This window comes from Eucalyptus grandis, chromosome 8 (assembly GCF_016545825.1).
Source record: "Eucalyptus grandis isolate ANBG69807.140 chromosome 8, ASM1654582v1, whole genome shotgun sequence".
NCBI classification, from domain to species: domain Eukaryota; kingdom Viridiplantae; phylum Streptophyta; class Magnoliopsida; order Myrtales; family Myrtaceae; genus Eucalyptus; species Eucalyptus grandis.
In genome coordinates, this window is record NC_052619.1 from 26,100,856 (window position 1) to 26,126,875 (window position 26,020).

The following is a 26,020-nucleotide window of genomic DNA, read 5'->3' on the forward strand; positions in this document are numbered from 1 at the left end:
AAGCCTAGAATGAATTTACATTAAAAACATTAATCGACCATTTATTAATGGCATTCATTATTTCAATTTGATAAATTCAATTCTATTCCAATAATTCATAAAACTTGGAGAAAAAAAATAAGCAATTCACATTTTGGACTTGCATGTTAGATATGTCGGAAGAGGAGAAAAAAACACTTAAGGGGTGAATTATGTGTCACGGAAAATGGGAGTCAGAAGAGATGAGAAAACTAGGTTTTTTTTCCTTTCTCCATTTATTATTTTTATTATTGTGTTTTATTTTTTCACATATATATTTTTTGACCTCTTATTTATTGAAAATTTTTAAAATTGACTTCGATATCGGAATCATGTGTTGAAATTTTGTATGTTGGAATTCCGACTTGAGTGCCGGAAAATGTTGAGAAAGTTGACTAGGTGTTAGATTTTTCGACACGTGTTAACCAAGTGTTGAAGAGTGTCCGAGAATGTCGAAGACTGTCGGACACGTGTCAAAGTATCCAACACGACACAAAGGCTCTTGGAGAGTGTTGGTGCTTCATACGGTATACTAATGAGGTGATGGATTTTTATTTTTTTTGACAAAATGAGGTGATGGTTGACGTGGCAGATAACATGGGCATTTTGATACGATGCTTAGTAAACGCGAGCGAGGAATACAAAAAGAAAAGCAAATCAGACTAGTTGAAGATCATGAAAGCGATGGCTTTGAGGCTCTTGGATCGAATTTATTTGTCTTCTTCTACTCTCCATCCTCTGGATTTCCTCTTTCTTTTTTCATTTTTTCCGATGACTTCAAAGAAGCTCGATTGATCTCTGGTGCGTCGCGACTATCCTTTGCTGCCAGGGTACTCGAGCAAAAGCCGTGGCACAATTACAAAGGGATAATGCAGTGCCGCAGTGGAAATGATGATTGGTTAGGCAGAGAGCGATGATGATAAGAGTCCCCTTGAACTGCTTTGTTCAGTCGAAGATTCCATGAGGTAAGAATGGAAAAAAATCATCCGTGAAGATGAATAATGGCTTAGCCTTGGATTGAGAGTTAAGAGCTTCGAAAGCCATTGACAACTACATGAACAAGATCATCTCCGACCGCTTGCCTCTTCTCACTTTCGTCTGGGTGACCTCCACCAGATGGTTGTGATTTTGCCTAACTGAATCCAGCTTTATACCACCCCCTCCTCCCAAGAAAAACCAAACCCATTGTTCATTTCAAGGATTTAAATGTTTTGGCTACTAGTTTTGTGAAATTAGTGCTCTTATTTGTTTTTAAGATGTGTGGTAGCTTGATCCAAAGCAAAGTGACCTCCAATCTATTGTAAAAACTTTTGAACTTTTGGAAGAAAAGCTGCGATCCCTCGCTTGTAATGCTGGAATTAAACCACGGCAATGTAGTCGTGTCTTGTAGACTAGTCCTCGATGAGAATTGTTCTTATTGTGTTTGGGAGGTACAGTCTATTATAATCTCATCGTGTTGGTAGGTATCCATTGATATGTACTTGGCTTTTTTTCTTTTTTCCTTTATGTTGTTCGTTTTTATGTTGATCTAGTGATGACTTATGTTCTTCACAGGTTTAGAAGTTCCAACTATGGTTGGAAAGTTGAAGTCAACTCTTGAAAACAGTACTTAGTGGAAGACTCTAATGGGGCCTAACAAATAGCGAGAGAGTCAACAGAGCATGGGGAGAAAATTTCTGTTTGTATGTGAAAATATGTGAAGGTCTGGTTATGTACCATTTGAGAAGGTAACGTTGCTGCAGTTATGATCATTTTTCCTTTCTGTGTACTGCTAGAAAGAATGATGTGGAGATGACTTTTTTTTCTCTTATGAATGAGATATTAGAAATCAGAAACTAAGTTTGAGTTGGATGGCCTCAAACGAATGTTAGCTGATCCCACGTTTATAATGCATCCATTATGGGTGCACAGATGGAAAAATTCGTGCATGCTAGAATTGCTTGGACAAATGGTCGGTAGCTTTGTTGAGTAAATGGTACTAAGAAATGGTCTGTTTTGCCCTTTCGAAACTGTCCAAAAAATACTTAAATACTACATTTATAATTCCAAATAATCAATAACATATTTAGGTGAGAATTTTAATCATCAAAGTTAAATTAGGATCAACAATCTCTTCCTTTTTTATGCTAAAAAAATCACATTAAATTAATGAAATAGAAAATCCAGATGTAGAAAGTCCCCTACATATATAAACGAGGAAAACACAATTAAAAAACTTTCTTGATGCAATTGAAGTCCGTGATGAAATTTAAACCACAAGGAAAGTGGGCTTTATGGAGAGAGCCTCTACCCGATGGATCATCTTTATCTTTGTCCTCATGTCAACTTGGTGGGCTCGCCTAATACGACGATGGTGGCGATACCCCTCGGGTTCGAGTTGGCCATCGCAATCATTCTTCGTCGACTTCTCTCTTCTTGATGTCCATACATTTAGCGTAGACTGTCCAATAAATTGGCAGTCCGTTAGAACTCTAGAAGTCTCACGCTCGAGATCAACATCAAAAGTATCATCGGACTGAAGGCCATCCCATGTGGAAAATCCTGTCCTTTTGGGCCAGGGCATTTCATCATTCTATCAAGAATTAGGTCACTTAGAGAGACCTTATAGCCATCATTGACCTTGAACGTTAGCTTGATTTGTTCCTCAAACAAATCAGTTTTATGGCCAAAAATGCGAAGCAAACAATATATCAAAATCGTCTAGATAATACGCATATTGACATCCAAATTTTGTGTCTTAGAATCGTGAACCAATTGCCTCATTTGTTCAGAAAAAAACATTATTTCTCATAGTCATAAAGGTATCATTGACAACTAAATGCCTCAAATCACCCTTAGATTAATGTTCAAGAGTAATCGATATTCCATTCACAAAGAATTCATAAATCATTTGATCAAATTAGCATGAAATCGTTTCACATCTTCAGAATAAATCTCCTCAAAAATTGACAGAAAACCAATCCAATCCACACGCCTAAACCATCTAAATTAAAATCTATCTCATGTGAAAGAATCAAAGTCTATCTCTCATCCTTCCAACACACTCATGGTAATAAATGTTCGATATCTATCAATGCAAATCTCTACATTGGTAATTATTATGAAAGTTGTCTGACAGACTATGATTTAATGAAAATTAATCAAACGATGATCGAAGATGGTGTAAAGAATTAAATAATAATAATACAACTCGTGTTTCTTTTCCTTTCTAATTCATACTTAGTGAAAAATTGGCGCGCATGCCAAGGAAGGAAAATTGTCCAAAAAGTCTTAAACCTATTGCACTTTTACCAGTTCAATCATAAACTTTTTAATTTTGCCAATTAAGTTCTAAACTTTTTCACTTCTTGTTAATTGAGTCCTTCCAATCAATTTAAGCTGGAATTCACTAACGTGGGTGCCGCCATCTTATGTGACACGGCTGGCACCGACGTTGACAAAACTTATTATTTTTAAATATATTTTCTAATTTTTTTAATTTTTTTTTTTTCCTATCGCTTCTTCCTCTACCGGTCACCTAGCCTCCAACGACCTGCCTCAAGCGAGGTAACCCTCCCCAAGAACTGGCGAGGGTCGACCTTGCCCGACCACACATGAGGTCACCCTTGTCGGAATTTGGTAAGGGACGACCTCATGGGCTTTGGGCGAGGCTTCCCCTCGCTGAATCTGGCGAAGGCAAGCCTCGCTCGCGGTCAGCAAGGTTGCCCCTTGTTTGTTTTGACTAAGGGCAAGGGTCAGCCTCTAGTTGCGAGCAAGGCTCGCCCTTGCTAGATCCGACGAGGGCAAACCTCGCCCAAGACCCGCAAGGTCATTCCTCGCCAAATCCCAGTGAGGGTGACCTCGCATGAGGCCGGCGAGGTTGACCCTCACCGATTGCAGCCTCCAGCTGATCGCTGAAGGTTGGGTGATCGATAGAGGAAAAAGAGAGAAAAAAAGGAAAAAAAAATAAAATTAATAAATTTTGTCTACATCAGCAGCACCCATGCCATGTAGGACAAAGGTGTCTACATCTAAGAATTCCAGCCAAAATTAGTTAGATGACTCAATTGGCAATAAATGAAAATGTTTAGAACTCAATTAATTAGGACTGAATTAATAAAAGTGTAAGATGACTGGAGGCAACTTTACTACTTCAATTTGCTTTATTTGAATAAAGCCAAAGAGCACTTGAGATGATTCTGGTCAGATGGGATTACTCAATGGCCATAATGACTGGCAACTGTTGTTTTGTCCTAGATTGACAATATTTAAAGGCCCAGTTGGTGAGTCAACCTCCGAACTAATCTTGACCAGATTCATTTGGCTTAGGAAAGTGTGTACTTTTGGAGATGATGATGATATTTCTTTGGGGATCACCTGCTTGGTGCTCCATCATCGATTCTGTGAGCCACATGCTTTGTTGATTGGGAGGTGAGTATGGTTGTCTTAATGTGTTGGACCGGTCAAAAATCCACATCTCATTAGCAGTTTTCGCAATTTCCCATGCTCATTGTAAAGAGAATCCCCCACACAAGAAAATGTGGCAGCTCATTTGGGGCAGAAACCACCAGACACAAGAAAAACAGGGTACGAAACACATGCCATGAGTCTCTAAAATAAAACTTCCCAGGACATATAGCAAATCGAACTTCCCAACATGCCACTATCACCGAACTGAGTCTCTAAACTAAAACTTTGTGCTATAAGAAAAGCCTTAAAAACAGGATTGAGAACCAAGAGACAACACGACCAATTATCTTCTTTTGTTTTTCACTCCTTCCTCTTTTCTAAAAGTGATGAGCAAATATACATGAATCGAGGTATCAATATGTGTCAATGCAAGTAAAAGTGGGTTTATATGTAAAAATTACTTTCAAGTAAATCATTTTGGGCCAATTTTTGGTTCCCACTTTTATTACATCTCAGTAACATTTTATAGATATCTCACTTGAACTCACGATTTTAAATTAAAAAATTAATAAATCAATCGTTGAAGAAAAGCAGTTTTGCACTTTGGAGATGTCAAGACCAAAATTGAAGGAAAATGGGCTGAAAGGTGATTGCTAGTGTGGCTTGTGAAATTAGTTCTTAGAATTAAAGACTTTCAAGCACGTGTGAGTCGACAAATTGTGACCATGTAGGTCGAATTGGTGAATTACGTGATTCTCAGTGTGCCTTAAATTTATATATTTAAACCAAAAGTGAGGTTTGTTTCAATTTTAGCTTTCCGAATTTACCTTTACATTATCTATTATCTTATAAAGGTTTTTTATTTATTTATTCTCCACTCAAGTTATTCTTCTTATCTAAATAACCAACGTTCGATTTATTGCTATGTTTGCATACATGCTTTAATTGAGATTTTTTTGTTGTGATGTCTTTCTTTATTTTGTTAAATGAAAATTTCTAGTGATTAATATGGTCAAAGATGATTTATTATCTTCTTTCCCTATGGTAATTGGCATAATTTGACGGTCTTGTGCTGATGAGATAAACCTAATAATTACTCCTTTGTGTAATGATGGAACGACTTTGACACTCCAGCAATTAAAGATTTTATTAGGAAAATTGTCCAAACAGTCCTAAACCTATTATGCGAATGCCAATTCAATACTAAACTTTTCAATTTTGCCAATTTAATCATTAACCATTACATTAAATTCGAACATAGTTTGTTCTTTTGGCCAATTGTCGACAAAAATTGCTAATGTAAAGGTGTACCATATAGTATGGTCTGTGATGAAGAGACTACCAAGTCAGCGATTTCAAAGGAAAATTGGCTGAAAGGTCTAAATTGAAATTTTACAAAAAGGTTTAGGAGTTAATTGGTAAAAGTGAAAATTTTATAATTAAATGGGCATTAATACAAAATGTTTAAGACTAATTGGGTAATTTTTTTGATTTTATTTGGTCCCTGAACTTTAAACTCTATGTCCTCATCACTTTGGAGCTGGATTAACTTTTTCTTTAGATCGCAACTTCCAACTTGTATCTGAAATATTCATTTTTTTTTGTTTAATTTGATATAATTATTGAGAATTAAGTAATATATGGCCTATCTTGTAGTTAGACTTCAAGCCACGGGGTATAAGTTTTTTATTATATGTAGTTGGGTGTAAAGTTCAGTCCAAATTAAAAATCCAAGCTGGTTTTGCAGTCGTCTCTAGAGTCTAACACATACTTCAATACCATTTATGGACTAATTTCACTTCACATTAAACAAAGATTGTTGTGTTCGATACCTATAAATCTTTCATTTAATAATGACAATTAATTAGTGTCCCGTCCACCAATCTATGGGTACGTCGATCATCACTCACAAAGTTGCCATATAGTCCCAGAGAAGTATTTCCTTAATGAGATGAGATACTTTATTTTCCATATAAGAAAAAGAAAAAAGAGGCTCCCGTATTACACGTGAGTGTCTAACTAAGGAAAAGGTGGGCCTTGCTTGAGTTTTGGAAAGAAAGAGGACCGAAAAGAAAGAAAGATGATGTGAAGAATCGAAGGGAGAATCGTTTGGGTTTTTTCTTTTGTTTTTAGGGTTTGTAATTTTTTTTGGATAAAAGTACATATGTTCCGTCCATCGGAAAATTCGCATGCTTGTGTCACGGTCCGTGAATCCTCCCGTACTTGTGACACTTGTGAGTGGCGCTTGGGGTTATCTGGTGAAGAGTATGAGGCAGAAGGGTAGAACACAACTGGTCCGTGGGAGTGGCGTTAGGATGGTTGGTGCTAGGAGTTCTAGGATAGAAGGATTATATCACTTAGGAGCTCTAAAGACGGGGTAAGCCTCCCGTGCACAAACTGGTCGGGAGCTGATGCCGCTCTCCTGACGAGGCCATGGTAGGCCGAAACCAGTTGTTGTGCCTAAAGAGAACTGCTGCCTTACTCGATGGACTAGACGCCCAAGCGAAGCTGGGCGTGGAAGGATCTCGCACGAAGAATCATTCACCGTATCGTTCGTGGAACAACTAAAGAAAGAGCTGGCCTGGCGAATTCCGCTCGCTAGGCGCCCGCGGGTCGTTCCGAGGCCAAGGAAACTCTCGGCCCGTGACAAGTGGTATCAGAGCAGGAATCCCTCCAGTAAGCAAGTGAGCAAGTCGGAGAATCAAGCTTCTCGCTCTCGTGTGTTGAACTAATGAGTGCCCGGTCCAGTCCTAGCGCAGCGGGAAGTGAATGGCCGGGGCAAAAGATGCTCGAACGTAGCTACGCTCTCTGCTCCTAGGATGACAATGTGTACTTGGACGAGTTGGTTTACTGCCGAGCCGAAAGGGAGTTCGAGAAGAACCGAACCCTTGCTGAATGGGGATAAAGTTCCTGGATCAATCGGTGAATACGAAGAAGAGGTCTACTGCCGCGTTTTCAATAAGAAAAGAACCTCCATTGGTTTGCTGGGGTCAAGATGCTAGTTAGGCTGAAATGGTGCTGCCAAAAGATGCGGTTGGCGAAAGATGTCACACTTGCCGGAAAGCGTGGGTGACTGAAGGGCCGAGTGACTGAGATCAAAAGAGGCCACCAATGGAGCAAAACCTGTTTTGTTGGGCAAGCATGACCGTTCGATGTGAATTCCCAAAAGTGGCACATCAATGGTTAATTTACGCAAGGAAGCGACAGAGCAGAGATCGCAACGAGGGCGTTGCGAATTGAGTGGGGGAGAATGGCACGGTCCGTGAATTCTCCAGTACTCGTGACACTTGTGAGTGGCGCTTGGGGTTATCTGGTGAAGAGTATGAGGCAGAAGGGTAGAACACAACTGGTCCGTGGGAGTGGCGTTAGGACGGTTGGTGCTAGGAGTTCTAGGATAGAAGGATTATATCACTTAGGAGCTCTGAAGACGGGGTAGGCCTCCCGTGCACAAATTGGTCGAGAGCTGATGCCGCTCTCTTGACGAGGCCATGGCAGGCTGAAACCAGTTGTTGTGCTTAAAGAGAACTGTTGTCTTACTCGATGGACTAGACGCCCAAGCGAAGCTGGGCGTGGAAGGATCTCGCACGAAGAATCATTCACCGTATCGTTCGTGAAACAACTAAAGAAAGGGCTGGCCTGGCGAATTCCGCTCGCTAGGCGCCCGCGGGTCGTTCCGAGGCCAAGGAAACTCTCGGCTCGTGACACTTGCATGCTAGTAAACATCTGGCGGACCAGCGAGTTTCAGCTCTCATATGATACTTGATTTGGCCTTTATTTGAAAGAATGTTGACTTTAAATGACTTTGCTTCGTATTTTTATTTGAAATTTTCCTTAGCAATAACTATCAAGCCATTTCTATTAGCAACCGGAAAAAAAAAAAAACGAGTACATTTGAAATCTTAAAACTTGAGTTTTCAAATTTTCAAAAAGTACAAAAACTTTTCATGAAGGTACAATCGAGTTATTATAAAAGTCCAATCAACAACTAAAACTTTTAAAAGTGCAACTAATAAAGAATTTGATTGGATCAAATTTTGATAAATTTTACGATTTAGTTGTACTTTTAAAGTTTTAATATTTAATTCCATTTCTATAATAAGATGTAGGACTCATTAAAGAGAGAGAGAGAGAGAGAGAAAAAAATGCAATGGAAATGAGCCACCGAAGTCAAGCCTTGGATTCGCTCTAGGCATGAGCATGTAAAAAGGAACAAGGTGGTGGGGGCCATCTGCCCACCAAACTTACCTTGATCTTTTTCCTTTTGAGCCAAGTCACGTGGAGGGAAGCTAGCGCGAAACTGACAGAGCAAATTTTCCCCTTGGCTTTTGATTAAGCAAAGGAGAGTGAGAAAAATGAAAATCATCGAATCACATGGAATTCGTAATGAAATGCGTAATTAGTGCACTCAATTGGCATTAGTGATGTTCATATGTAACGCCCATTTAGATAGTAACAAAATAAGCTAAAATAGACACAATTCCTATAATATCCAACGTTAATTGACACTTTACATTTTTGAAACGGCATTCTTTATTAAAGTTTAAATACAAAATCCTCTTTTGGATAAATAATCTGAAAATGAGTCATTTCCCACTTAGATGAAGTCTTTCCGACGAACTATCGTCCGAAGTATCCAACATTAATGACCTTCTTTGCAACATCAAATTTGGCGTCCCCAAAGCTTTAACCAGAAGAGCGAAGGAGTGTAGCAAGACAGATTTTCTCACGGGGGAAAGGGATCCTCGAAGGGAAGAGTCTGCGAAACTTAATCCCAAAAAAGCATTCAATGAACTTTTGCGAAATATCCTTCGCTCTAAAGTAATAGAAAATAAGTTATTGGCATACCAATTAATTATTTAAATGTGTTGTTCTAGAAATTTCTTCGTTTTTTGAATTTATACATTTGAATAAATTGCATTACGTTCAATTGAACTAAAAGCCTGATCTATTTTCATGCCCGAGCAATGAAAGGAATAGGTAATCCATATCCAATTTGTAACTAGAATGCCTAATGCATCGAAAATGTGAAGTATTGAGTGTGGGTGAAGACATACTCAAATCGAAACCTTTTTCTCAAATCGGCACAAGTATATCCGTACTTGCATAGCTATTACATCTTGTGTGGGATATCACGATTGATTTACATGTTAAAGTTATATCACGATTGATTTACATGTCAAAGCTATATTCTCGAGTTACCAATAGGTCAGCACTCTAATTTTGGATTTTCTTCATTCCCATTATATATTGATATATTGATTTATCTCTAGTGAGCGAATCATGAGAGAATAAATTAGCAAACAACTATAGAAAATGGAAGCACCATCCTTTTGCATGAACGGCATGGTCATGCGAATTTTAGCTACCAAAATAGTACTATGTAACAACTCCTTTAAATCTGTTGTCCCATTTAATGCGCACGTTATAGATTTAATGGAATAACTTTTTAACACCAAATTGTCGTAGTGTATTGACGCCAAGATTTCCGTTGATTTTGTAGATTTAAGGAGGTAAGTATTTATGATTATCAAAGTGCAATATTTCTATAGTGAATTCTTTAATGAAGATTCCAAGCGCAATAACCTCCTAGTTTTGTCATACCCTGACCAGCCGCTAACAACATCTAGTTTGTGGTCTTCCTCAGTGCCGTAACATGGACCATTGATGAGAGTGGGTTGACACCTAAAACTGCGTTTGGTGGTCAATATAAAATTCAGGATATGATAAAATTTATCATATCCTGCGTTTAGTGCTTGTTCAAGATAGGATAAAATTGGATATTATAAAGAGAATATAAGCTGGATAAAATTATCCCATAGGAGAGATGTGACAAAGGTGATGAGATTTTTAATATCCACGATAGAAAAGTTTTCTTTTTCTCAAATAAAAACTTCTTAAATTAACAAATTTTAAAATTATATTTCAATATAAATAATATATGAATTCTAATATAAGAAATTCCAAATAACAAAAATAATAATAATAATTTAATATTTTTTATTTATATATTCTAATTTAATTCTGTCTTATAATATAAAATTCAATATATATTTATATATTTATATTTATTATGTATTTTATGTATATTAGTATATTTTTCTATTAATAAAATTTTATTAGAGAATGATTGAAGGAGAATAAAGATATAAAAATAATAATTAAAAGAGAAGGAAAATAAAAACAAAGTTGACAAGAGTGCTAAGAGAGATTTTTACCATCTCTATCTATAAAATTTGTGATTAATTTATATCGATATGACGTTTTCACCAAATAATATATTTAATATAATTTGAATATATCCGACTTTATTATTACAATCACCAAACAATGGATATGATATAACGAAATCTTGTAGATCTCATATCATATTCTATCCAGTCACATCCTTATTAAAAATCCGAACGACCAAATGTAGCCTAGATATGAGCGTGTTTTATTCTAAAAGGAGGAACAATGTAGTGGGGGCCACTTGGCCATAAAAATCTCCTGGATCATTCTTATTTCTAAAGCGGTTTGGCTTGTTTTATTAAAAGAAAAGGCTTTGCTAATGTGATAGTTTTTGAGCTACTATGAATAACAACTTATTATGAGCTACAAATTTTTAAAGTAAACCTCAAAATAATTTATAATTTGATTTTTTGTGTTCTAAAACATACCGTTATTCTCACAGTATATTAAAGACTGTCACTCAATTATTAATATTCTTTTTCTTAATTACAATAGACCATCGTAAACATTTGTAAGCCGTTGCCATTTTAAAAATAAGGACTAGCAGGACATTCTATTCTTCGTTCCAGTGTAATGTCGTAAACATTTTGAACAAGCATAATTTAGAAAAAAAAATCAAATGTGTTACGCTTTGCTCTTGATTACGACGGAACTTTATAACTCTTTATAAATCGTTGTTATTCAAAATTTTCCATATTCACAATCCATGTTCTTGGTTACAACCGTGTGTCCCAACCTGTTGTAAATTATTGCAATTAAAATTATTTCAAATTTACGATATTTGGTTCTTAGTTACAATAAACTATCCTAAATTTCAAAGCAGTGAAATGTCACATAATTTACAATTTTTTATGAGTATCTAGAGGTGTAATTAAGCAGAGCTACGTTGAAGCACTACTCAGCTCAAGCTTGACTCAACTCCACTAAAATACTTGGTGCTTGAAACTCAGAGTCGTGCTCAATCGAGTATCAAATTTCCTACTCGAGCTAGACTCGAGTAGAAAATCGAGATACTTGAACTCAAATTGACTTCGCTCAATCACAATCAACATATAAATAAGACTCAATCTCGGCTTTTATAAGCTTGTATTATGTGATTTTTAGTATTTGTTTTAATCTATATTTCAATTATTAAATATTTTTTAAAAGATAATGAAAGTTGGATTAGGCTCATGTGCCTATTGAACTGAATATTGATAAGCTCGAGCTCGCCTTGACAAAAACTTGAGTAGCTTGCACTCAAGCTCGACTTAGAACTAAGTGAACCAATTTCAAGTAGTCATCAAGTCAAGCCCAAGCAACTCGCGAGCTAACATTCTCCTTATGTACTACTTCAAGATGTTCATAGATGTTCATAAGTACACTTTGTAGATGAATGAAATAATAGAACTCAGGATTTTCCTATGAATAGTTCGAACCTTTTATACACAACAATTGCGACTTATCCAAGTTAATCATTTTCACAAATTTATGACACGCACCTAGATATGTTAATTAATCATGTCAGCTAATGTTAGTCCACGTGACACATATAAGTAAATATACATAATAACTTACTGCAGAATTTTCGTCCAAAACAATATTTAAATTGAACATGTTAAACGTGTTCAATAACATATCACATTCAATAAATGCGTCATCTTTCAATTAGATAGAAACTATTGATAGCACATTTCTGAAATAACAAATTAACAAAGTTTTATGATGCTACGTTGAGGATAAATTTATCATAAATCCTATGATTTTTACGACGTCCTCATCATGTTTACAATGGGTTTGTCATAATGCCTTAAAATCTTTCCGAAAGAATTAAGGCAATGGGCATTTGCCGGTTTGAAAACCTGGGGCACGATACAACAATCTATTATAGAAAATCCCCATTGTCTTCTATGTTATTTTGGGCACCGCCACGTCCACAGATAATTTAAAAAAAAATAAATGAAGAAGAAACTTGAAATCTCTGTCTAATCAGCACCACGCCGAAAGATGCTCTCCAGTAAAGGCTGGAAGAGAACAGACAGGTGGCCCGAAGAAAGATCATTGTGCTCGACACCGAAAATCTTTGACCGTCAAACCTACGATACTGGTGCACACGGTGCCGCCAAAGAGAAAAGAAGGGACAAAAGAGATGAGATACTTTATTTTTCGTATAAGAAAAAGAAAAACAATAATTAAGGAGATGGAAGCCATTTCCCCGAAACCTCAGATCAGGAACGTATGAAATTGGATTAATGTAACGAAAATTTCAAAGTTAATATATTTATGATAAATTTATTTTAAATTAATTTTGTAATTACCAAAAAACCCTAAACCGGCATATCGTAATAAATTTACTCTTGGTTAGTTTACGTTTAATTTTATCACTAAATTACTAAGTTAGAAGGCATGTGACTAGTTTGAGTTTTATTCTCCATTTGTCATCATTATATTAATTTATGATTTTTCATGATAATTATCTAATTTAATAAAAAATAATAAATGGTAAATTTATCACAAATATATCCATTTTAGATTTTTGATGGTAAATTTCTCATAAGTATACTATTTTAATGTTTTTGACAATAAGATGGATACCTTTGTGATAAATTTCTCAAAAGTGTACTATTTTGATGTTTTTGATTATAAAAAAATAATTTATGATAAATTTATTATATATATACTAATTTAGAGTTTTTGTTGATATTAATCCGATGAAAGTATGATAGTAAAAATTTATCTCATGTTGACCGGCGGCATCCGCTTGTTCTTCTAGACGCTAGAGCCCGAGCCGAGATCGTTGAGGCCGGCGGGCCCCACTGCCACCTTCTCTCCAATTCCGTCGTCCCTCCCATTTGCTTTGACGACAAAGCTGAAAAAATAATAATCTTTGTCGACCCACGAAAAGAAAGTCATGCCTCTGGGTATGACGAAGATGCCGAGAAGGTCCAATGGGGAACAAAGTCTCACTGGTTGCGAATCACCATTTCCTGGAAGCCACAGCCAGGTATTCTATTGGGGGAGCCAATGGAGTAGCTTTCCTTTTAAGATCTCGGACCTTCATTTTCCAAAATTCCAGCCAAATACACCAGCACTTCCCACGTTTTACCAAATTCTAATGGCTTCTTCTTCTTCTCCTTCTTCTTCGAAATGTAAAAGGACTTATGATGTCATTTTAAGTTTCCGGGGCACTGACGTTTGTAAGAACTTTCTCGGTCATCTCTATACAGCTTTAAACCAGAATGGTATATTCACTTACATCGACAACGAGGAAATGAGGAAAGGAGAGCAAATATGGCCAGTGCTTATGAAGGCAATGTGGAAGCGCAAGTTGCGGTCATCGTTTTCTCTGAGGACTACGCTTCCTCATCATGGTGTTTGGAAGAGGTGGCAAAAATCATGAATTGCAAGGCACAAAAGGACTTGATTGTGTTGCCGGTGTTTTACAAAGTGAAACCAAGAGAAGTGAGAGAGAGGAAAGGGAGTTATGGGAGAGCCATGGCTAAACATGAGTCTGAATTTGGAAAGGATTCACACAAAATGAATCGATGGAAGAAGGCTCTTTTTGATGCCAGTAAATTGTCTGGATGGCACTTTAATAATGAGTAAGTGTTAATTGATGTGATGCACTACTTTGTCCCTGTTTTATATTTGCTTAATAACATCTTCACTCTATTTTTATGAGATTTAATAATTTCTTTGAACCGCTAAATCAATATGTCAAGTACTTTTCCCTTTTTTTCTTTTTTCTTTTTCAGAGTTGAAGTAGAGCTTATAGAGAAAATTGTAAAGGAGATCTCTAACCAGTTAGACCGAAGACCCTTACATGTTGCTAGGCATCCAGTTGGGATACATCCTCGCGTGGTAGAGCTGGAATCAATGTTAAAACTTGAGTCTGATAATGATGTTCTCATGATAGGATTATGGGGACCGGGAGGCATAGGGAAGACAACATTAAGTAAAGCCCTTTACAATACTATATTTAGACAATTTGAGGGTTCATGTTTTTTGGCAGATGTTCGTAAAACTTCAAAAGATTCCGAGGATCTAGTTCCTTTGCAGAAAAAATTATTGTCCAAGATATTACCAAGACGAAGAGTAGTGGTATCTAGTGTTGATGAAGGTATTAATTTAATGAGAGATAGACTTTGCCACAAGAAAGTCCTCCTTGTTCTCGATGATGTCAATGACGTAAGACGGTTATATGCTTTAGCTGGAGAGCCGGAGGGGTTTGGTGAAGGAAGCAGGATCATCATTACTACAAGAGATGAGCAATTGCTAACTTCTCATGGGATAGATGAAGATCACATCTATGAAGTTGAGCCTCTAGAGTATTGTGATGCTCTTGAACTTCTCAATGGACATGCTTTTCGAAGAAACAACAAAAAAATAATAAGGAAGGATCTTGTGGATAGGGTTTTGCATTATGCTAATGGACTTCCTTTAGCACTTGAGGAATTGGGTCGTTCCCTGTGTTGTAGGAGAGAACGTGAGTGGGAAAGTACATTGCATAATCTCGCCAAGTTTCCTAACAAATTCATCAATGATGCTCTTAAGTGGAGTTATGATGGACTAGAGGACTATGCAAAGGAAATCTTCCTTGATATTGCTTGTTTCTTCGAGGGGCAATCTAAAGAGTATATTATGAAAGTTCTTGACTCTTGCAACTTTGACCCTACAATTGTAGTGCAAGTTCTTGCTGAGAAGTCCTTGATAATTAAAGAGAGAGAGATCCTACGAATGCGTAACTTGATTCAATTGATGGCCATGGATATCATTAGACAAGAATGTCCTAATGATCCTGGAAGACGTAGCAGGTTATGGCTTTTTGATGATTTTCATAATGTTTTGTCAAGGCATTTAGTAAGATTTGCTGGTATTGATATTTATTTTGCTCTCATTGTTTAATTTTGTATATTAATTGCACTGCAATTTCTATAAATACAGGTAACAGATGCATTACAGTCGATAGTTTTAATTTTATCCGAGCCTGAGAAGATAAACATAGGTCCTAATGCTCTCACAAATTTGAGAAGGTTGAAGAAGCTCATCATGAAGAATGTGCATAACTCTTTCCAAGATCCTATTTATCACGCCCCGAACCTCGAGCGCGCCAACATCCCACCATGGTCATGCAAATGTGACATTCCTAGGTAGTGTCGCCGACCCCATTCATTTATTATTGCGCAAGCGGAACGTATTATAAAACCCCTGACAATATAATACGGGATAGAAAAGCAGAAAGCAAAATCACAACATCACACTTAAACATAATTCAACAGAATTACAAACAGGGGTTTACGGCCAACAGTCTACAAAAGACTGGCTCTTAAAAAGAGGTTATCCTACGACCTACAAGTCGTACTCGATCTCCAATCCTTATGACTTCACCTCTCCAACTCCTCAAGGCCAACCAAAGCTATCCGGCCGCTCCGTCCACCAGGGACCTGAAATGGTTATTCAATAACCACTGAGACAACGTCTCAGCAAATTCAACCCCCTAAACCCCTATTAGAAAGAAAATACGCCCAAGGGTGGCCTAGCCACATCACACAGAAGACTTACCTCACCTCAGCCTTCATCTACAGGTTAGCACAATTTATATAATTCAACCACGTACAATTATGATAACCAAACAACCATGGCTCAATCATATTATCAAAACAATTCAACCACTTGGATCGTCTTAGCGATCAATCGATTCGGCCGATTACAGGTCATTCCAACAAATCAATTACTACTACCCATCTCGACTTGATAGGAAGATTTAGCAACCAGTGGCAATCACGGCCCCACTCGGCACGACCTGTAATCAGGTGGTAATTCACGGCCTCATCAGGCACGACCTCTAATAGGTGGTATTTCACGGCCTCATCGGGCACGGCCTCTAATAGGTGGTATTTCACGGCCTCGTCGGGCACGACCTCTAATAGGTGGTATTTCACGGCCTCGTCGGGCACGACCTCTAATAGGTGGTATTTCACGGCCTCGTCGGGCACGACCTCTAATAGGTGGTTTTTCACGGCCTCCTCGGGCACGACCTCTAATAGGTGGTATTTCACGGCCTCGTCGGGCACGACCTCTAATAGGTGGTTTTTCACGGCCTCGTCGGGCACGACCTCTAATAGGTGGTATTTCACGGCCTCGTCGGGCACGACCTCTAATAGGTGGTATTTCACGGCCTCATCGGGCACGACCTCTAATAGGTGGTATTTCACGGCCTCATCGGGCACGACCTCTAATAGGTGGTATTTCACGACCAACCGCCCCTCAATTTCCACATTTAGGATTTTATAAAGAATCCTCATAAATCGAAATCACATTCAATTCGCCACAACCAATCATAAATATCAAATTCTAAATGCACATCAGGCGATCGGCATGAAATGCTGAGTAAATAAGGTCCCAATGAAAATTTTCGGAATTTAATAGATAATTAAATTTATTCCGAAAATTAATTAAATAATAATATCCACAGTTTTGAAATCCACACTCAATTCATAATATCCAATCATCAATTTCAAAATCCGAATGTACCGTAGTGACCGGTACGAAATTACGAAAGCAACCGGGGTCAAAAATAATTTTTCTTATTTTTATTTTTATTTTTTTTATAATAATATTTTAATAATTTCGGATTATAATATAATATAATATTTTCCAGAATTTCGAAGCACTTAAATAATTCAAAACTAAAATCATTTTGTGTCACATCAAGGCTTAACTTTAAATAACTTCTTTTAACCTTTAATTTAAACACACTTTAACATAAACCAACATCTTAATCCAATTTATAATTAAATGCACTAATCCACACACCTAAACTTACTTAATTTAAACTAAGCACACATAGGGCATCATTAACACTCTAATCAAGATTTAGTGAGTTAAACTCACCGGATTAGCTAGCCGAGCGAACCAAAACGACGAGGACGACGCGAGGATCGACTTTCTTCAAGGCGGACCGAGCATCCGGGCTCGGGAAGGCGGCCAAAACGGGCCAAACGTCCGCTGCCATACCCATTTTTCCAGCTTCTGTTTGGGGCCGAGAAGGAGCGGATCCGGTGGCTGGTGAGGCGCGAAACCGGCGGAGATGGACGGCGGCAGCTCAGGTGGTGATTGGCGGTGGCTCACGTCGGCGATGGCGATGGCGAGCAGCTGCTGGAGATGCCGAACGATGGTGTTGGAAGGTCAGGACAAAGGCGGAACGGTAGGGGCTCGCGGCTGGGACAGCTCGCGCGAACGAGCGCGCTACGGCGAGCAACGGTGACCTTGGCTGCTCCGAGGATCGAACGGTGGTGAGCTGGCTTCGACAACAGCTCCGGTGACTGACGAACGGCCTGGACGAGTGGACGAAGGAGGACGATGGCCAAGGATGCTGTTACGGAGGAGGAGAAGCGGGCCCGAGCTCCGCGCACGCGGACGAACGGTGCGGCGAGCTGCGACGGCGAGGAGCTCCGGCTGGCGTTCGAGCAGCGACGAGTGAAGGGGGAGGCCGGCCGAGCTTCTGGTTCGCACGGCCTCTCTCTCTCTCTCCTCCCTTTCCAAGTTCCAAGACAACTCCTTGATTCAAGGAAGAAGAAAGGCTTGATGTGACACCCCCACTTTTGGTGAGCCAATGGGCTTGCGACACTTGTCAACACCCCATTTGCTAGGCTTCAATCATCATGACATCACCCGCATGATGTCATCTTCCACTATCTCATCTCCCACAACATTCTTCAATTGGTGCAATTTCATTTTCCGCCGGGGTATAAAATCTTGTACCTTAAATTCCTCAATTCCAATCAATTCTCTTTCAATTGAGTCCAATTAAAATCCATAAAATTAATCCATGATCCTCATAAGATATGTGACACCCCGACTTCTAATTTCTAAATTCGATCTCAATTCCACTTAAATTTCACTTTGGCACGATACTAGCGCGCCCAACCTCTTTGGGTAGCTTTTAGAAATTTTCCTCGCATTTGACCTGTGGTTGATCATCTCAAGCCACAATGTACATCTTTGAAACATTGGCGACTTTTGATTGTCGGGGTAATCTCAAGGTTTCAAATACGAACATAGGGTACCCAATTGATAGAAAAGTCGGTCCAGTGCCGATTGACAAGAATTGTGCGATCTGGTGGAATCACCCACACCTGATCACATGCCTCTGTCGAGTTAACCTATCTCCGGTCTCTAATCGATTTTTATTTGTGCTGTAATGACCCTTGCAGATTAGCTCGGTCGAAAGATCGCTTCCTGGTCAAATTCTCGAGTCTGATGCATTAGAAACTCTTAACAGCTTCACCCGATAGCTTAGTTTCCATATGAGTGGCCAACTCAATGAAAAGAATTATATGCGTGCCAACGAAATGCCCGTCTCAATTTATTGAAAATAGAATCGGAAAAATCGGGATGTCACAGTCGATAGTTTAAATTTATCCGAGCCTGAGAAGATAAACATAGGTCCTAATGCTCTCACAAATTTGAGAAGGTTGAAGAAGCTCATCATGAAGAATGTGCATAACTCTTTCCAAGATCCTATTTATCTTCCTAATGAACTAAAATGGTTTGAATGGCCTGAATGTCGTCCTCGCATCCCAGAATCTTCTTCTGGTCCTGAGGAGTCAACTAAACTTGATTTGCACGAAAGCAACATCTACTGAGTAAGCAATTTGAGGTGCGCATTTAATTGAATAGTCTTTTTTTTCTTTATCTTCTACATATCCATATCTATTTGCATATGAATATGAATATGCATGCGTATTACTGAGAACTTTGAATGCAACAATTACTAACTCTGATTATGCTCGTTAATGTGCTTAAGAAACATATGCATCTATTTAATTGTTTATATTTGATTAAAGCATTAATTATAGGATGTCGATCTACTACATGAACCAACATAAGTTGAATCCTCCCGTTTTAGGGGAGTATTAAGTACTTTCCCATGAGAATCTTGATGTTGATTCGAACAAATGTATTCAACAAAAAAGTCCAACCTTGTTTTCAATATATTACAAGTACTGAAACTTGAAAGAATAGTGAACTGAAAGCATCGGTAACTCTTTGAGTACCGAAATTTGGAAGAAAGACTTGTCAGTGATATAATTTGACTATTTTCCAAAGACTTGTCAGTGATATAATTTGACTATTGAATGATGAATGTGCTTACATTTTTAATAAACATAAATGGCGATTTAATTTAATTTTATTTATTATAGACTCTGAAAATGTTATTCAAGACTCTATATTGTATAGTAAAGATGAGCTGACTAGATTCTTTTCAAAATTGTGTGTGGAAAGAGAAAAAGATTTCTCTTGCTTATTTGCCTAATCATTGAGTTTGTATTAAATGCTTTTGATTGAGCCTCCCATTGTTCTCTCCAAGAGTATGTGGCCGAAAATGAAATCACATGTAGAAAGTGTGTAGTGAAGAATTTCTATAGGAAGCTAATCTTACTTGAATTGGCCCAAGCTTGATAACTCTCAAACAATGACAAAAAGGTCCCATGTCTCTTTCGGTCATGCTAATCTAATCGACGATTTCCGACAAGTATTTCTTTATATTTAGAGCGAAGAAAGAAGCAAACCTGCCAGAATTTTAATGGATGACAAGTTCAATTTCAAATATAGTTGGGGCTTTTCATCCAAGGAATCTCTCCTTTTAGTTCCCAATATGTAACTCATTCCCCTCATTTCCTTTCAATTGAGACATCGGTCAATGCCTTCAGTCTATTTCATCATGAAGTAAGAAATCACGGGACAGAAAGCGACTCTCCTCATCCCCTTGTTGGGGCGTCCTCTCGCCCAGCTATAGAACAGCCAGGGAAATAGATTGATCTTCCAATTCTATCTCTCGCTTTTGAAAGCAAGGCTTGTGGAGTGCGATTCCATTGAAGAGCCTTTATAGATATGCTAGGGCCGCTAGGTCTAGCACTTGAGCCTTCTTCTCATGAAAATTCCACACAAAAGCTTGCTCGCCTTTTCCACAGCAATCGATGGCACAGGGTGAAGAATTCAACAAAATCAAGGAAAGTTATTAAGAGAGAGGCGTTTACATCATTACCTGATGCTTTCATTTTTTTTTTCAATTCGTATTGTTTAACATGCTCAAAATATTGCATATACATATATTATTATTAAATAAAAATTGCAATATCATGTCTTACGATTACTTTTAATTAGAAGATAAATCTACATTATGAGGTTTGGATTAACTATATAAAGTTTCACATAATCTCCGGTACAGAATTTGATTTATGTGGATATTTATTTTGTTATTATTTTCTTCATATATCATATTTCTCTTGTGAAAATTCACTTTGGTATCAACATTTAAAACAATACAAATGCACGGGCATCTTACTAGTTTTCTATAAAACATTCGTAAGTTTAACTTATAGGTAAGTTACTTAAAAATTTTGGTAAATTATTAAATTATTTGGTAATTTAAAACTATCTAGTAACTGTAGATACTTTCTCAAATGTTGTAGTTAATTTACCAATGCATTACTTCCGGTCAGAGTTTTGTTAGCAACAGAATTTGATAGTTAGAAACGTCTTTCACCCTTTACCAGCATGTAATAGTGATCCAATTTTTACTCTACAGAATAGCATAATCGTCCTTCTGTAATTTGTTTAGAAGAACTATAAGGACAATCTATTTGGTTGTGGACAAATAGAAGTTGATCCTTGTTCATCAAGTTTTCCGAAAATGCTTTTGAGTTATGACACGTGAAAATTTTTGTATGTAGGTTCCCAGTAATTAGATAGGCAACTATCTTTTGGGAAAATTATCAAAAAAATCTTAAAACCTATTGCAATTGTGTCAATTTATTCATAAACTTTTTTTTATTCATTAAGTCCTAAATCTTTACAATTATTCCGATCAGTCCATTTAGCCAAAATTGGCCGGTTGACGCCGGCAACCTTTTTTTAAAATAATTTTTTAATAATTCTTTTTATCTTTTTTTTCTTTTTTTTTTATCTTCTCCCTCTTCCTTCTTCCTCCCTCCTCCCTCCTTTGGCTTCGGCGACCAACTAGCGCCTAGCGATGGCGGGCGAACCCTCGCGAATCGGCGAGGAGATCCTTGCTAGAAGCAAACAACGAGCCCCCTTGCTGGATCTAGCGAGGGCTTGCCCCATCGTCATTGGGCCTACCGTCGCCGGGCGTGAGCTCACTAACTAGCGAGGCGAGCCCTCGCCAAACCCAGCATGAGGCCCCCCTCATCGAATCTGGCAAGGGCTCGCCCGACTGCCTCAATTTGGCGACCAGCCAGCCCGCCCCTCTGGTCAGTCGCCGAAGCCAAAGGAAGAAGGAGGGAGGAGGAGAGGAGGAGGAAGGAGGGAGAAAGCAAAAAAAAAAAAAAAAAAGATAAAATAAAATTCAAAAAATAATTCAAAAAATAAAATATTATTAAAAAAAAGGTCTCCGGTTGCCACGTGAGCGCCAGCCAGTCAATTTTGGCCGATTGGACTGATAGAAAATAATTGCAAAAGGTTTAGGACTCAATTGGTTAAAAAAATAAGTTTATGATTGAATTGACACAATTGTAATAAGTTTAAGACTGTTTTGGTAATTTTCCCCTATCTTTTTTTGTTAAAAACCAGAGACAGTTTTGAATTGGATACTTGTCTCAGATTTTCCTTTTTGTCCAACATGTCTATTCTTATTGTTTTATTGTTCTTGCAGAATCCTAAAAAATCGGTGTCCAATAACTTCAGAGAATGCCCATCGCTGGTTTATATGCCAATCCTCCATATTTCAAGGTGATCAAAGTTAACAGATGCATTACGCCGATTTTACCTGAGCTAGAGAATATTAACATAGGTCCTAATGCTCTTGCAAATATGAGAAGGTTGAAGAAGCTCATCATGAAGACTGTGCATAACTCTTTCCAAGATCCTATCTATCTTCCTAATGTACCAAAATGGTTTGAATGGCCTGAATGTCGTCCTTGCATCCCAAAATCTTCCTCTGGTCCTGTGGAGTCGGCTCAACTTGATTTACACGAAAGCAACATCCAAGCACTCAGTAAGCAATTTGAGGTGCGCATTTAAATGAATATTCTTTATTTCCTTATCTTCTATGTATACATATCTATTTGCATATGAATATGAATATGCATGTGTATTACTGAGAACTGTGAAAGCAAGAATTACTAACTCTGATGATGCTCCTTAATGTGCTTAAGAAACATCCGCATCTATTTAATTGTTTATATTTGATTGAAGCATTAATTACAGGATGTCGATCTACTACATGAACCAACATAAGTTATATCCTCCTGTTTTCGAGGACTATTAAGCACTTTCCCATGAGAATCTTGATGTTGATTCGAACAAAATTTATTCAAGAAAAAAGTCCAATCTCGTTTTCAACGTATTACAAGTGCTAAAACTTGAAAGAACAATGAACTGAAAGCATCGGTAAAATTTGCAGGTGATATAATTTGGCTATTGAATGATGAATGTGCTTACATTTTTAATAAACATAAATGACGATTTAATTTTATTTTATATTTTCAAATCATAGACTCTGAAAATGTTATCCAAGATTCTATATTGTATAGTAAAGATGGGCTGACTAGATTCTTTTCAAAAGTGTGTGGAAAGAGGAAAAGATTCGTCTTGCTTATTTGCCTAATCAATGAAGTGAGTTTGCATTAAATGCTTTTGATTGAACCTCCCATTGTTAGTGTGTGGCCGAGAATGAAATGACATGTAGAAAGTGTATAGTGAAGAATTGCTATAGGAAGCGAGTCCGTCTTAAATTGGTCCAGGCTTGACAACTCTCAGACAATGACAAAAAGGTCCAATGTCTCTTTCGGTCAGGCTAATCTAATCGACAATTTCTAACAAGTATTTATTTATATCTAGAGGGAAGAAAGAAGCAAAACTGCGAGAATTTTAATGGATGACAAGTTCAATTTCAAATATAGTTGGGACTTTTCATCCAAGGAATATCTCCTTTTTAGTTCCCAATATGTAACTCGTTTTCCTTATTTCCTTTCAATTGAGACATCGGTTATTGCTTTCAGTCTATTTCATCATGAAGTAAGAAATCACTGGACAGAAAGCAACTCTCCTCATCCCCTTGTTGGGGCGTCCTCTCGCCTAGCAATAGAACAGCTAGGGAAATAGATTGATCATCCAATTCTATCTCTCGCTTTCGAAAGCAAGCCTTGTGGAGTGCGATTCCATTGAAGAGCCTTTACTCTATAGTTATGTTAGGGCGCTAGGTCTAGCACTTGAGCCTTCGTCTCATGAAAATTCCACACAAAAGCTTGCTCGCCTTTTCCGCAGCAATCGATGGCACAGGGTGAAGAATTCAACAAAATCAAGGAAAATTATTAAGAGAGAGGCGTTTACATCATTACCTGATGCTTTCATATATTTTTTTTTATTGGTATTGTTTCACATGCTCGAAATATTGCATATACATATATTATTATTAAATAAACATTGCAATATTATGTCTTATTATTACCTTTAATTAGAAGATAGATTAACTTTAAATAAAGTTTCACATAATCTCCAGTGCAAAGTTTGATTTATGTGGATATTTATTGTGTCATTATTTTCTTCATATATCATATTTCTCTTGCGAAAATTCACTTTGGTATCAACATTTAAAACAATACAGATGCACGGGCATCATACTAGTTTTCTATAAAACATTCGTAAGTTTAACTTATAGGTAAGTTACTTAAAAATTTTGGTAAATTATTAAATTAGTTGGTAATTTAAAACTATCTAGTAACTGTAGATACTTTCTCAAATGTTGTAGTTAATTTACCAATGCATTACTTCCGGTCAAAGTTTTGTTAGCCACAGAATTTGATAGTTAGAAACGTCTTTCACCTTTTATCAGCATGTAACAGTGATCCAATTTTTACTCTATGGAATAGTAGAATCGTCCTCTGTAACTTGTTTAGAAAAACTATAAGGACAATCTGTTTGGTTGTGGACAAATAGAAGTTGATCCTTGTTCATCAAGTTTTCCGAAAATGTTTTTGAGTTATGACGCGTGAAAATTTTTGTATATAGGTTCCCAGTAATCAGACATACCACTATCTTTTTATTACAAACCAGAGACAGTTTTGAATTGGATATTTGTCTCAGATTTTCCTTTTCGTCCAAAATGTCTATCCTTATTGTTTTATTGTTCTCGCAGGACCCTAAAAATTCGGCGTCCAATAACTTCAGTGAATGCCCATCGCTGGTTTATATACCAATCTACGAAGCAATTTATGTCATGGAACTTACTGCAAGCATATAAAGATTTATCTCTGCTTATGAAATATAATATACATGAATGAATATTCATTATATTCATCTTATCTAATGTACTTATTATGGTATATTTGTATCATATATTCTAAGTACATATCCTTATACAATGAATGTTCATCTCCCTATCCAATACATATATTATTCGATACATTGATATTAATAATAAATACATCATTGTTTTCTTATAAATAGGAGCTTAGTTTTTGTCATAGAGATATGGTGATATATTAGAAATAAAATTCTCTCCTTTGACTTTCTCTACGATTTCTGGTGTTTGGCTTTCTCTATTATCTTTGATGTTTACCTACTTTCTCTTCTCAATCTCTTTATTCTCTCTATTATATATTTGCAACGCAATATTTTATAATACGTTATCAGCACGAAGATCTACCGGCTGAGTAAGTAATTTTTGCAAGGTAGGTGTTCTTTTTATTAATCAACTTATACTTCATCTTCTTCTATCAATTCTTCATTTTTTTTTCCTTGGCCCGAAGTCAATTTCAAATCTAAAAGTATCCTTCTGCTCTTGAAGTTGCGGTGGATATTTGGAAATCCTTTTAATTAATTTAAGGATTTATTTTTGCAAAGATTATGGGAAATATTGAAAAGCCCAAATTCCACATCATAGAAGTAAGTGGAAAGAATTATTTATCCTGGTGCCTTGATATGGAAATGCACCTTCAAGGATAAGGTCTCCCTAATGTAATTATAGAGGACGAAACCTCAAATGTAAAAGATAAAGCAAATACGCTAATTTTTATTCGCTGTCATTTGCATGAGAGCCTGTAGACTCAATATTTGTCAATTCAAGACCCTCAGATCTTGTGGAAGAGGTTGAAGGATAGGTATGATCATATCAAGACTGTTATCCTCACTCAAATACAATATAACTGACAAAATCTAAGACTATAAGATTTTAAATTAGTGTTTGACTATAACTCTGCTTTATTTGATATTGTTTCTCGGCTTGAGTTATGTGGTATCAAACTCACTGATGCGGATGTGTTAGAGAAAACTTTATCCACCTTCCATGTTTCGAATATTGTATTGCAATAGCAATACCGGCAGCATCAGTTTATCACATGTTATGAATTAATTTTTGTGCTCCTTATTGCCGAGCAAACTA

The 26,020-nt window shown here is 37.2% G+C and overlaps 1 protein-coding gene across 1 annotated transcript; it reads left to right on the plus strand.

The window, feature by feature from the left end:
- The first annotated feature begins 13,905 nt into the window (after positions 1-13,905).
- LOC104416822 (disease resistance protein RPV1) lies at positions 13,906-15,519 on the plus strand. Its single transcript, XM_039299776.1, has 2 exons — positions 13,906-14,216; positions 14,370-15,519. The coding sequence occupies exons 1-2, from the start codon at positions 13,906-13,908 to the stop codon at positions 15,517-15,519; spliced, it is 1,461 nt and encodes a 486-aa protein (XP_039155710.1).
- Positions 15,520-26,020: the final 10,501 nt, after the last annotated feature.

Excerpts from the sequence above, each read along its gene's own strand:
- LOC104416822 (XM_039299776.1), top strand. The coding sequence starts at position 13,906 with ATGGCCAGTGCTTATGAAGGCAATGTGGAAGCGCAAGTTGCGGTCATC. Across the intron at positions 14,217-14,369 it reads GGATGGCACTTTAATAATGA|AGTTGAAGTAGAGCTTATAG; the intron begins GTAAGTGTTAAT and ends TTTCTTTTTCAG.